We start from the raw sequence: 14627 nt of genomic DNA on the forward strand, positions 1-14627 counted from the left end.
AATTAAGAAAAATGGCTCCAACACCTCATATTGGCTAGGCTAGACCTACTTGCTTTACCACTGATTGTCTGTTTAATTATAATGAATATGTTGCTTCAAATAGTCGTGCCAACACTGCAAAATAAATAAAGTAAAATCGCTGTTACTGCAGGACTAAAGCAATTTTAGATGTTAGATGGTATTTTTTATTGCACCTTGTGCTTTTAGACGAGAGAACATTGGCTCCATTCATCTGAGGTCTCCCAAGGTCAGTCAGGTACGAACATGCTGGAAATGCTCACTGACATTGGACTGTCAAGTGCTTCTTGAATTAAAAGGTCTCTCTGTGTTGTGGATTTCTGATTTGTAAGTGGGGTGACACCCTCTCGTTTCTAGGTACCTAACTCCTGGGTACTTCCAGCCGGATTGTGGTTTAAAATATGTGGCAGTAAATATCATGAAAACCAGCATCAGGTGCTAATCTAAAAACCTGCCAATTCTTTTTAAAATCACACATGTGGCTTATTGAAGCCAAATTTTTGTTAGGAGTGTAAGGTAGAGAGTAATTCACTACCGTTACTCTGATATAGACATGTTTGCTAACAGAAAGCGTGGCACAACGATGAGCAAACACAAATAAATAGCTGTAGTAACAATAAAATACTTGTTTAAAAAAATTGAAATGGTTAAAATTAGAAGCATTTTCTTAAGCAACTCACTTAAAAAATAGGCAGTATTGATAAAATCCACCTTTAATATTAGAGCAAACGAAATCACAGTTTAGAATAACATTGAATGCTCGGCTATTGTTCAGGTATAGGACAGCAGATTGTCTTTATTTTTACAGTCTTAGAACGGTTGTTGGAAGCCCTGCAAGAGACTGTAATATCTGACAAAAGAGAGAGTTACGCAGTAGGAATTTATCTTAAGGATTCTAGTTATAAAGGGTTTTGCAGTAGTGGTCGGTGCGTACCTGGGCTGTCTGCTTCAGTTTCTGCGGTCTGAGGAAGACTTCTAATGGCAATTGCCGGAATGCCGCGTCATCAGCACCCATATGTCTGTACATTCCTTAAATCTGTTTGGAAGCTAGAGTTCACTTTGGCTGTGGCTGATGTCCAATCAGCCCATTTGGCCATTCATGATTTTTTGTTTACTGCCGAGAGTGACAGTGAGTATGTGATTGATGTGTTATGCTTGCTTTTTTGTTTATTAAAATGTAATCAAGACGGGTATTTTCTGTTTTGCGTTTCTGGGTTTCCATGTGAGGATTCTTTTCGTCCTTCATGGTTTACTTTGTCCTGCTGAATAAGAGATTGTCTGATTTTATTGGGCCTGGGCAGCTGAGGAATTATTGCTTCCACTTTGCCAGGCTTGAGGATTTAGTGCTGTTTTTTATGTTACCGAAGAATTGAAACCTATATCTACTTCTATCATATGAATATTCCCTTGGTTGAATTCTCTGATGTGTGTGTTTTCTGGGAGAGATAATATTATGTTAGCTATAGAATTTCCTATCTCTTTTCCTATTCTCCAATTCGTTGTAGGAAGTTCAAGAGAAAACATTTTTTGTTTGAACACATTTGCAGCACAATACACAGAGTGTTGCTTGAAAGGTAATAAACATGGATTTCGTTAAATGCCTCTAGTAGTACGCAGATGGTATTTGGATGAGAAACAGAGCTTCTTGGTTTATTTAGACATAAGTGTGTGTATTAGAGCTTTCATTTATCATCTTATTAATTAGTAATCTGCAACTAATTATGTAGCATCTGAACTGCAGAGTTAATTAATGTGTTCTCAGAATGTGGTAAATTGGCATTAGTGGTGAATTGATGATTGTGGTTTATAAAAGGGTGAAAAATGAACAAAATTTAGATGCTAAAGATAGCTCGAATTAGCTTATCAGTGGTGCTGTCCCTTCAGCCATTAGAAGCATAACATCTCAAGTCTGTGGATTGTTAATGAGCTTTGGGAAACATGACATGATCACATACATCTTTATGAAGTATTCCCTTTATGGGGAGATGTCTTTTTAGGTTCTCAGTAATAAATCAGTATTTTATGCCTTCTTTCAAGACAATGTAGAGATTATATCGCAAATAACAAACGCCTAAAGTTGGATATGAAGTAATTAAATCATTTTAAACAGCGTAGGATGAAAATGTATCTGCATGCTGGAGCACATAAAGTCACATTTTCTTTAACTATGCTTCTATAAAAATATGCATCTTCATAATACCCCTATAGGTTTAGAAATATTACAGTAAGTCATGTATGCACAACAGGAAACTCTGTGCAAAGTGAAGCTCTCTGTGAAATGAGAGAGACCAGACATTTAGTGGCAGATGTACCACCATTCCAATTTGCGAGTTGAAAGTGCGTGGTTTTGGGACTTACACTTTGCGACTCCTAATGGGGTCGTACATGGCCTGCCTCATAATATTCATGAAGCAGGTGCAATTTGCGACCCCATTGGGAATGGCTTGCACTCCAAGGAATGGTGGACTGCTGGGGTCAGCAGTTCACCGTGTCTGTGACTCTCTTTTCAATAAAGAAGTTTTTCATGAAACATTACTATTTCATTTTTTAAGAGTAGGCAGTGGTCCGTAGGACCACTGCTTGCTCTTGAAAAATATTTTGAATGGCAGTCACAAAAGGGAAGGGATCCCTCGGGGACCCTTCCCTTTTGCGAGTGGCTTACCACCCATTTGAAATCGGTGGTAAACTGCAAGTATTTTGCAGCCGCAATTGTGCCCGCAAAACAATCTTACATTGTAGTGCGAGTCGCTATTCAGAAGGGATGACCTTGGCACGCCCCTTCCTAATAGCGAGTCACAAACTCTATTTTGCGAGTCGGTAATAGGTTACTGACTTGCAAAATAGGGTTTGCAAATAGGGCAGACCTCTTTTGCGGTTGCAAAGGGGCCAATTTTCCATTTGCAACCGCAAAAAACAGTTGTACGTCTGGCCCTTAGAACTTTACAGATCACAAGTGTTTAAAAGCCCATAAGATGTTATTGGGATTTCCAGCTGTCTCAAGCGATTGAGATTGAGTGTGCCCTATATCGAAGTCTCACACTCAAATACTGTAGCCATTCTACCTCTTTATGCTAAGCATATGTGATGTCAGTAGATTGAGAATAACAGGGCATAGCATTTTAGGGGCTTCTTTAGAACCTCATGAAAGATGAGTGAGGTACTGCGTTTGTGATGTAGCAGGGGTGCAAAGAGAAGGTTTTACTGACATGGAAACAGTTGATTTTTTTTAAAATACCTGGTTGTTTTATAAATGTATCCATGATTAGAGAATTTCAATGTAAGTAGCACTACATTCTGTATTTTATAAATATTAAGGCACTTTGTAGCTACTTTTTGGGATGATTCATATGTTGGTTAGGATAGTGTTTTAAATTGTAAATGTTAGGTAAATGGGTCTTTTCCTTATGGTCAGCAGGGAGACAATATGTATAAGATGTTCATAAAATTAGTATTTAATATTTAATGGTTATTTGCTTATCTATGTTTATCAACTTTAATTAAGAAAAAAAACATTTTGAAAAGAGAATTTATGAGTCCCAAGATGCAATTCTAGGCTTATAGCGGTGGACTGATTAAAAACGTACTGGTCCCGACTTGGCCAGGTTTTCAAGGTCTGGCTGCCGGACACATAGATGAAGATGTGACTGAGTTATCTAGAGCTTGGAAGAATTACCTAATTCTGATGCTGTAAGATTCTGAATAGAATTTTGAGGTACACACTTTGCATTTGGTATTGTAAATCAAACCTAGGTATGACCAGAAAGGTCTCATTATAAAAACCTTATTTTTAGTAGTCAGCTGCTTGCAGTGACATCAAAAAGACCGGAGCATATTCTAGTTGGTTTCTTGATTAATGGCATTAATTGCAGCTAAAAAGTCATCATTCTCTAGTTCATCCACAAAGACTGTGGTAGGTTTCATAGCCCTATAAACGCTGTCTTACTAAGGATGCCCAGTGTGACTAGGGACTTTGACCCCATTGCAAGAAATAAGCTATCTGCAGCGCTAGTTTGAGGATCTAGCAAATGCTCTTTAGACAGCTCCCAGCACTGAACTGAGGTGTTGCATTGCGCACCCTACGCCATGATGTGCAGAAGTGCAGGTGACTCTTTATGGCTCCTGATGTGAGCTTAGAAGGTCCCCATGAAGCAGGTGGAGTTAGTCATAGCGCCATCCCTCAGTGGGTCTTTCATGGCTCAAGTGCAGAGTGCACACATGTATAGGCATTTTTAACACAACCTGTGCCACACTGTATGCACCATGTTGGGCCATTCTTGACATACTAGTGGTTGTGATTATGGTGCATGCAAAAACCACAGTTGATGGACAGAATGCAGAACAATGTCATACATTCACCCCAGTACAGAGAGCTAGGCCTAAATCCATCGTTTTTTTGCACTCCACACCACCCCAGTTCAGACATGGCCATATGCAAATCAGTCTGACCCTGTGTCTCATGGGAACAGTCCAGCCTGAACTACCAAGCCCTGCCTTCCCTGGACCGGAAACAAGTGATTATGGCGCACCATCTCCAAGGGATCACAGATAGCATGTTCCACTCGTGTTTATCGTGCATGTGTGTACATGTTATACAGCCCTGACACATAGGACATGCACACAAGGGAATACCTAATTTACAGAGCAGGACTGCTGACATTATTTCAGGAAAGGCTGCAATCACTCACACTGCTTCCTCCATCATACTGCTGGGCACCGAACCCCAAGGCAAGATAAGGGCAACGTTCTGGTCACTCACGCACAACACCAAATTACCTCCCACACCGGATCACAACAAATACAACACTCTGTCAATCACGTATTCCCTACGCTATAGCGTGTTACCCATCTGACAATACACAACGGGGAATGAGGTGCTTACATGGATGATGAAATACAATGCAAAGATGCTTGCAGCGCCTTATGTAATTTTAAATTGCCAAAGAAGCTCAAAAAGTCAAAAAGGCTCTTTGAACGTTCAATGCAATTTCAGTACTCTAGACCTAGAATTCTCCTGAACAAGTTTTCACAGGCTATAAAATCTACAGCTAAATTACTGGAAGCCAGGAGGGCACAGCCCACTGATTGCATCTGAGGTAGAATAACATTTGAGAACCTTTGACTTATTAATAAGGATGATATATTCATGCTTTCATGATTTGAAGTTGATGACTAATTCTTCAGGTGCTTTGTTCCACATTGTCTGTTTGATGCAAAAATAAATTACATCACAAAGGACACTCCAATATGCCGCTCAAGAAGTACTATATCTTCTGAGTGCAGAAAAATACATGGGGCCTCATTTATGAGGCTGTGCGTCACTTTTACGCCGCTGGTGCGTCTCTTTTTGTGACGCACCAGTGGCGTAAAAAAATGCGCCTCATTGCACCATATTTACAAAGTGACGCATCTAGGTAGATGCGTCACTTTGTAAACCCCTGCACCACATTATACCTGCGCCAGGTATAATGTATGCAAGGGGGGCGTATTGACGCAAGGAAGGGTCGTAGAAGTGACGGAGTGAAATCTATGGGATTTCACTGCGTCACTTTTAGGACGCACTACCATCAAAATCTTGCGCCTGCCTAACAGCAGGTGTAAGACCGACGCAGGCCCTTTCACATGGGGCTTGCCCCATTTGAAAGGACGCATTGCTGGAGTTGCGTCACTTTTGTGTCACACTCCATCAATGCGTCACTTTTGCGCTTACAGATACATCAGATATACTGACGTATCTGTAACTCCTTGCGACATGATGCTCCATACATTAAATATGACGCATCAGGAATGTCGCAAGGAGTGCACACTGAGAAGTGACGCATCGCTGCTTTCACGCAGAGATGCGTCATTTCTCATAAATGAGGCCCCAGGTCCTCAAGAGCACAACGTGAGTTAATGTTAAAAACATCTTATTTCATGTGAATTAAAATTCTTGCTTTTTCACAGCTTTTTGCAATCTTTGCATTTGCAACATGTGGTGGCTACTCTGGAGAACTGAGACTCAGCGTGGCTTGTGCAAACAAGAGTGAGAGCGACCTCAAGATCGATGTACCCTTCACATACCCCTTCAGGTAAACACCTTTGGCTATCTAAAGTGTTAAAATTAACCTATTCATTTATATACCTTTGGTAATCAGCAATATGCATATTATGCTACATTAAGTAACCAAGCTGACCTTCTGCTGCATTTCATGGTTATTTTGACAGCTGAATGTAGGCGGGAAGCTGTACATATCCAGAAAGCCGACATAAATTCCCTCTGTGTGCATACATATATATACTGGTGGATTAAATTCGGATACTTAGGCAAAAAAAGCATAGAACCTATCGGTTCTATGCCTTTTGTGCTCAAGTATCGGGATTGTAAAATTGGCATGATGCTTTTTTTGCCAAGTATCAGGATATATATATATATATATATATATATATATATATATATATATATATATATATATATATATATATATATATATATATATATATATATATACATATACACACATATATATATATATATATATATATATATATATATATATATATATATATATATATATATATATATATATATATATATATATATATATATATGTGTGCTAATTAAATATTACAATAATATATATGCTTTGGTACTTTATTTAAATTGAAAAAAGGAAAAAAAATACTTTTGTTCTCAAGATGAATAAATTATTAACTAAACCGGTCTGACTTATGGTATTTGTAGATCATAAACGTACTGTTTTGTTATATGCAAATTTGGAGAAGTAGTCATGTTTGCTTGCTTTGTGTATCTTTCCCTGTACGCTTTTCCAAATAATTCTAGCTATTCAGGGACTGTCTCTTTTATTTTGTAAGTGGGAGATCATTCCACAACTTAGGTACCAATTGTGTAAATGATCTTCTTCCCCATTTTGTCCTTTTGACTCTGGTCATGCTGAGGAGATGTAATTAAGAGGATTTTAAGAGGCTGGCTGGAACATATGTACATACACGATTTCTGAGCTTTACTAGACCTTTGTTTTTTATGCCCTGTGTGCAAAACAGAGGGATTTGAACTTGATTCTTCCCTCAAACGGCCGCTAATGGAGCTGTTTAAAGGATTCTCTTACTCAAACGTAGCGAGGTACCTTTAGCAGGAGCCTAGCTGCTGCATTTTTTACCACCTGAAGTCCCTTCATTACATACTTAGGTGAGCCCACATAAAGAGAGTTGCTATAGTCCACATGCGAGACTATGAGGGACTGAATCATAGTTTTTCTTAAATGATCTCGGAGCAGAGCTAGTATCTTCCTGATCATTCTGAGCAGCCCAAAGCAGATTCCAGACACTGTGTTTGCTTTATGATCCATTACTAGGGCTCTATCCATCCAAATTCCCAAGTTTTTTTTAGAGGATTTGGGGTCAGGAGGGTTGCCCATACCATTTGGCCAGCTATCCAATGGTCTGGTATGGCCAAGTTTCCTAGTATTATTAGTTCTGACTTGTTACCGTTTAGCTTTAAGCAACCAGTGAGCCATTCTATCCAGGCAAGGTACCAATTGTTGGTTTCCAGAATTGGGACCATTTGTCAGAGAGGCAACCAACTGGGTGTTGTCTGTACATGAGACCATCAAGATGACGAACTCCAGCACTATGGAGGCAAGCTGTCGAACTTACATGTTAAACAGGGTAGAGCTGAGTGACGATCCCTGTGACACTCAACATATAGTTGGCAGGATGTCTGAGTAGCAGGCTTTTTCCATAACTTGTTAAGACCTGTTTTCGGGGAAAGAGATGAGCCAATCCATCACTCTATTCTGAATTACTAGTTCCTTATCTTTCAAGAGGGCATGATCAACGGTGTCAAATGCTGCACTCCGGTCAAGCAGTAGGATAGCAGTAGAACCTCAATTATCTAGAAGAGCTTTAAGCTCCTCTGTGACCACCAAAAGTGAAGCTTCTGTGCTATGCTGAGCACGAAGGTCCAATGTGTGCCCTTTGTCATATGTAGGAGTCGACACATATTTATTTTACCTCCCTATTTTACTAATTTCATCATGTTTTCCTTTATAAATCTATTATAAGTTTACTGTGCTTTAAGACTTATCTTGAAGCCGGTATATTGGTAGAGCCTATCTGTGTATGGATTGCTGACTGTGGTATCAAGGTGTGACTCTGTACAAAAGCACTGGTTCTCCAAGGCACCACGTATGACAAGAGCCCTTGAAAATTGTCCTACAAGTGATGCCATGATAAGAGGAATTTCTTGAAAATAACACAATACATTCAGTGCTGTTCAATTAGAACAATAGGAAATGCCTTCCAATTAGAATGCAGAGGCCACACCATTTGAATCACAAGACAACAAGTATGCACATTAAATGGGTAGTTAAGGGCGTGCTACCTCTTTTTTTTCTGTACAGCTGATGAAAGAAGACCAAAGCATGCTCATTATTGTGCACCAGAGTTCTGCAGCACCTGATGGGTGCTGGTTACTCAGTAACATATGTGTTGTTGTGTCACTGATGCCACATCGAGATGTACGTGTTGAGAGGGAGGAAGGTTGACACCCTTTTTAATGAAATTCATTAATGGACTACACTTTCCCTCTCGGGGAACTTTGTTTCCACTCAAAGGTAAAGGGCAGTTGTTCTGGTGATTCAGTCTCTGAAAGCACCTCAGTATCAATCAGACCCTCCCAACCCTGTGCTTAAACACCTACCTGACTTACAGACTTTTATCCACGAGGAAGCATGTTTGATATCTGAAAACACACGAGTAAGTCACACTTACGCCTGGAGTAAACAACATTACTCACAGCTAATGCAGTGCAAATGGAATCTGGAAACTCAGGTGTATTCACTTGGACAGAAGAAAGAAAGAAATACTCATAGAAAGATGTTGTGAATTAGACCCCAGCGTGTGTCAGGGTACTCTCAGCCTGCCTTTAATGAGGCCTGCATCCAAGGAGGTGCCTCTGGTGAGCAAATTAAGAGTAAATGGAACCCTTTTGGCATGATGCAGAAAGCCTATTGTCAGGAATCACAATTTCTATGCCGTTACTGAGGTGGTCTAGAAAGTATATACCAGAGGGAGAAGTGTTATGCTGTGTTCTGTAATTTGTTTGCAGTGGGGAGAATGCCTTAAGTGTGTTTCCCTAATTGGTGTTACAGAACTTGCAGAGTACTCTTCCTTTTATTTCAAGCATTTTTTCTGATTATACATCCAATCACAATCCTTAAATACATCAAATCACATCACGTTTGCCATTGTAACTCTGCAATGAAACATGATAAACTGCAACATTAAAACCCTGTGTAGGGTGCACCAATGATTTCATTCTTTTTGCTCCTGTCTTGTGTATCACCATGCATACTAACAAATGCTTCAGATCAATCTCCTGAAGCAAACTGCACAGTTACCTTAGAAGGCACAGATGTCTTGAATATTGCATTCTATAACTACAAGACTACACCCTAGCAAACTTCTTTTCCCTTTATATCTGTATACAAGTATTTCCATTTGGAAAAGGCTCCAGCAAGGGTGAACAACCCTCCTTTTCCATTTATCTTTTATCCGTTAAGTATATCCTATTTTTCTCGAAACCAATGACATGAAACACCACCTATTATGGATATGCTATTTCCATTTGGGAAAGTATCCAGCAAGTCTAAAGACCTCTTTTTCCATTTGCCGTGTACATTCTATTTTTCCATTTTCCATTTACGTAGGTACATCCTATTTTCCTTGAGACCACTGACATGAACATGAACCACCAACTATGATGGATATGTCTCAAATGATCTGCACCTTTCCAAAACCTTCTTTATTCTTCCTGTCACACCGCTCTCGATCCCCTCGTGACTGCTTGTAAGCGGGATCAGATGCACCATTTATTGCGGTTACCATGAAGTTAAATTTTTTCTTTGTGGGAAATGTACCAACCACACATGCAACATCAGCATCATCCTCGACAGCCAATTGACCAGGAAACGACTAGTTAACGCAGTCGCCTCCTCCTGCTTACGCACTTTTCACATGCTCCGCAGAATCTTCAGATTGATCCCAACTAACAACAGAAAGACCATCACTCACCTTGTCACCAGTGGCCTCGACTACACGAGTGCCCTCTTTGCCAGCATCTCCACCCAGCTTCTCAGAAGACTCCGTACCATACAGGAGGCTGCAGCTAGACTCATCCTGGACCTCCCCAAATGAAACCAGATCGTCCCCCACCTGAGAGACCTCCACTGGCTCCCTCTCCAGAAAATATGCCGGATCAAGTTTCTCACGCATGCCTTTAAAGCCCTCCATGACCTAGGACCTGCCTACCTCAACCACTGACTGAACCTCCACCAATACACTGGACACCTGCTCTCCTATTCACTCACCCTCTCACACACACCCTGCATCAATCGCAGCCACAACACCGGCCGTTGCTTCTACATCTCTGTCAAGACCTGAAACAACCTTCCACTCCAGCTCCTCGTATCCCTCTTGCTGGTAGACTTTACAAAGAGGCTCAGAGCCTGGCTCTTTGACAGAGACACAGTGCCCAGCTATCCGTAGGGGTGACAGTGTTGCATTTTACAAATGCTTGTTTGATTGATTGATTGATGTACCATCATTTCAGGAAAATACATTTTTGCACGTGAATTGTGACCACAATTTTCACTGACATATTTAAAGCTTTGAATATCATTAATTGGATTCAGCTGGCAAGCAAATAAAAAATATATTATATTGAATGTCTCTCGATTTTTATCAAGGATATTATTATAATTTGTTCTCAGGAATCTTGGGCAGAGTCTAGTTTTTTCTTGGATGGGTTCACTTTGACATTTACACCCACTGTTCCTACAGTTTATGTGAAGTGAAGGGTGGTTCATTTCCTATGATGGCATCAACCTTAAATTGTAAAGTCTCAGAGCTACTTTGATAGCATTCAAGTCTTCATATAGCTTGTGGTAAGTCAATTTATATAACTCTAATATGAATGTTATTAACAGTATCTCAAAAGATCTGAGTTGGCTAAGGATCTTTCCTAGACTCTGGACTAGGATTGGTTTCCTATGAATACTTTTTTGGCAGTGTTGGGGAATTTTAACCTTCACTTTTTTAAAGGTAATTGTTTTTGGTTTGATAGTCTCCTAGTTGGACCGCACCAATGGAGTTGGAGGAGGAATCGCCATTGTCCAAAAGAACACCCTCAGAGTCTCGGCCAACACCAATGGCACCCTGAGCACCGCCGAACACCTGGACTTCCAGATCCACACTGACCACAACACCACCCTCAGAGGAACCCTCGTCTACAGACCCCCGGACCCCAACCACAGTTCAGCAACTCCATTGCCGACTTCATCAGCACACACGCCCTCGCCTCCATGGACTACATCCTCCTCAGGGACCTGAACTTCCACCTTGAGAACAACAACAACACCAACTCCACCACCCTGATCGGCAACCTCACCAACCTCGGACTCAGACAACTTGTGACAACACCCACCCACGCTGCCAGCCACACGCTTGATCCCATCATCTCCGCAAGCCCCCTCGTCTCATTCAACCACACCACGGAACCCCACTGGACCGACCATCACTGTATCCACTTCACCTTCAGGAAGCCCACCACCGCATCCAACAGATGCCCCGGCGCTGCTGGAGCAAAGTCACCGAAGACCAACTAACCAACACCCGCACCCAGAGCCTACCCGCCGACTGCACCGACCCCGACACCGCCGCCCGCAACCTCAAACAATGGATCGATGACTGCGCCAACACCCTCACCCCGCTCAAGACACCCTACAACCGTCACACCAGCAAGAAAGCCACCTGGTTCACTGAAGACCTCCAGGCCTCCAAACGAACATGCCGAAAATTGGAGAAGAACTGGATCCGTGAACGAACACCAGACAGCTACGCAGCCCACAAGAACGGCACCTGAAGACACCATCACCTCATCAGATCTGCCAAAAGGGCCTCATTCAAAGACCACCTAGATAACAATGCACACAACAGCAAAGAGCTCTTCAACATCGAGAAGGAACTCTCCAACCCCAGCTCCAATACCAACGACATCCCACCTTCGCAAGACCTGTGGGACTCGCTGGCCACCGTTTTCCACCTCAAGATCGCCGACATCCGCAACAGCTTCAACGTCGCGACTGACCTGACAACCACTGAGAACTCCCCCCCACGACCACCACCCACACCAACCGCCTGCTCTCCTGGACCAGCATCAATGACAAGGACACCAGCAAGATTATGAACACCATCCACTCCGGATCACCGTTAGGCCCATGCCCTCACCACATCTTTAACAAAGCCAGCACAGCCATCACACCCCATCTATGGAAAGTAATCAATATCTCCTTCAAGACAGAAACCTTCCCGGAAAGCCTGAAGCACGCCGAGATCAACGCCTTACTCAAGAAACCCAAGGCAGACCCCAAGGACCTCAAGAACTTCTGGCCCATCTCCCTGCTCCCGTTCCTGGCAAAGGTCATCGAGAAGACCGTCAACAAACAATTGACCCACTACCTCGAGGAGAATAGCATCCTGGAGCCGTCCCATTACGGGTTCCGCAGCAACCATAGTACCGAAACCGCCCTCATCGCCGCCACCGATGACATCAGGACCCTGCTAGTCAACGGAGAAACAGCAGCCGTCATCCTCCTGGACCTGTCCGCCGCCTTCGACAGGGTCTGCCACCACACACTATGAACACGCCTTCACAATGCCGGAATCCAAGAGAAGGCCCTGGACTGGACCACATCCTACCTCTCCAGCAGAACACAGAGCGTCCCCCTCCCCCTTCCACTTCATTGCTACTGAGATCATCTGCGGCGTACCCCAGGGCTCATCCCTTAGTCCAACACTGTTCAACATCTACATGGCACCCCTCGCCCACGTCACCCGACAGCACAACCTCAACATCATCTCCTACGCCGATGACACCCAGCTGATCCTCTCCCTCACCAATGACCCTCACACTACCAAAACCAACCTCCACGAAGGAATGAAGGCCATCGCCAAAGGGGTGAAGAACAGCCGACTGAAGCTGAACTCGAACAAGATGGAGTTTCTCATCCTCGGATACACCCCTTCATCCTGGGACAACTCCTGGTGGCCGACCACACTGGGAATAGCCTCAGCACCCACCGACCACGCACGCAACCTAGGGGTCATCCTCGACTTCACCCTTTCCATGACTAAGCAGGTCAATGCCGTCTCCTCCTCCTGCTTCAACACCCTTTGCATGCTCCGCAGGATTTACAAGTGGATCCCCACCGAAACGAGAAAAACAGTCCCCCAGGCCCTTGTCACCAGCAGGTTGGACTACGGAAACGCCCTCTATGCAGGAACATCGGCCAAACTACTGAGACGGCTGCCACGCATCCAGAACGCCTATGCACGTCTTGTCCTCAACATTCCCCGCCACAGCCACATCACACCCCACCTGAGAGACCTGCACTGGCTCCCCGTCAACAATAGCACCACCTTCAAACTCCTCACCCACAAAGCACTCCACAACACTGGACCAGCATACCTCAACAGACAACTAAGCTTCTACACCCACACCCGCTGGCTCCATTCCGCTGGCCTCACCCTCGCCACAGTCCCCCACATCCAAAGAACAACTGCTGGCAGCAGATCTTTCTCCCACCTCTCCAGCAAGACCTGGAACACCCTCCCCACCCGCCTATGGCAAACCCAAGACCTGCTGGCCTTCAGAAGACTCCTCAAGACTGGCTCTTCGAACAGAAGCAGCACCCCGCCTCCCAGCGCCTTGAGTTGAGACCCTCACCGGTAAGCAGTGCGCTTTATAAGTGATTGATCAATTGATTGATTGACTGTTCTATCTGTTATATTGTTGAAAACTGTACCTCTTTGTGAACCTTATTTATTGTGTGTTAACAGAAGTATGCTTTATTTCTTGTTAACTCGATTTAAACTTAATTAATTGCCTTCTTGCATTTCCAAGGGCTGGTCTTATGCTTCTTCACTAGCTCCCTGAGGATGTGACCCCCATCTCTTCACAAGATACTATGTACTTTATTCTGTTTTGTGGATATTATAAGCAATTGCACATGAACATTTTAGTCTCTTAGTCGATAGAGAAGAATCTTACCCATTATAGGCCTGCCCTACTGCACTTAGTTACTACTCGATCAGCAAATTTGTATCTGATGCATGCTTTTTAACTGGAGCTGTTCAACTGGGATGGCTTACTGACTCTTAAGTTGTTTTGATTGTCTATGTATTGATGCATTTTAGTATGATTTGTTCTTTTGCATGCATAGCAGCATCACTATCCCACTAAGAGATACTGAGCCTGCTGGTTGCAGGCTGGCCAGCTGTATGTGTATTGCAGCAGGAGCTGGCCTGCGCCTCCTGCATGACGTTCTAGGACAGCCTCCAGCATCAAACCCCTCACAATTGCATACTGCCACCCTGCCCACATTGGGGGCAATCATGCTGCTTCTCTCTATTGCCGCACATGCCGATGTCGCTCTGCTGCGGCTGGAGCACCTGGTCCTCGGGAGGTTTCACCCGATAGTGGCCTGCCTTCCATTTTGATCTACCCCCCCTTTCCTGACATGAGGACTCTCCTCACAAAATGGCACCTGCAG

General features: G+C 43.2%; 1 protein-coding gene across 1 annotated transcript in view; it reads left to right on the forward strand.

The window, feature by feature from the left end:
- Nucleotides 1-14627, forward strand: part of SYNPR (synaptoporin) — a 198729-nt gene that overhangs the window by 77336 nt on the left and 106766 nt on the right. Inside the window, exon 2 of the mRNA XM_086939081.1 lies at nt 5962-6086. Coding sequence (XP_086795207.1) covers nt 5962-6086 — 125 coding nt within the window. The remainder of the gene's footprint in view (nt 1-5961; nt 6087-14627) is intronic.

This window comes from Lissotriton vulgaris, chromosome 9 (assembly GCF_964263255.1).
Source record: "Lissotriton vulgaris chromosome 9, aLisVul1.2, whole genome shotgun sequence".
Lineage (NCBI taxonomy): Eukaryota > Metazoa > Chordata > Amphibia > Caudata > Salamandridae > Lissotriton > Lissotriton vulgaris.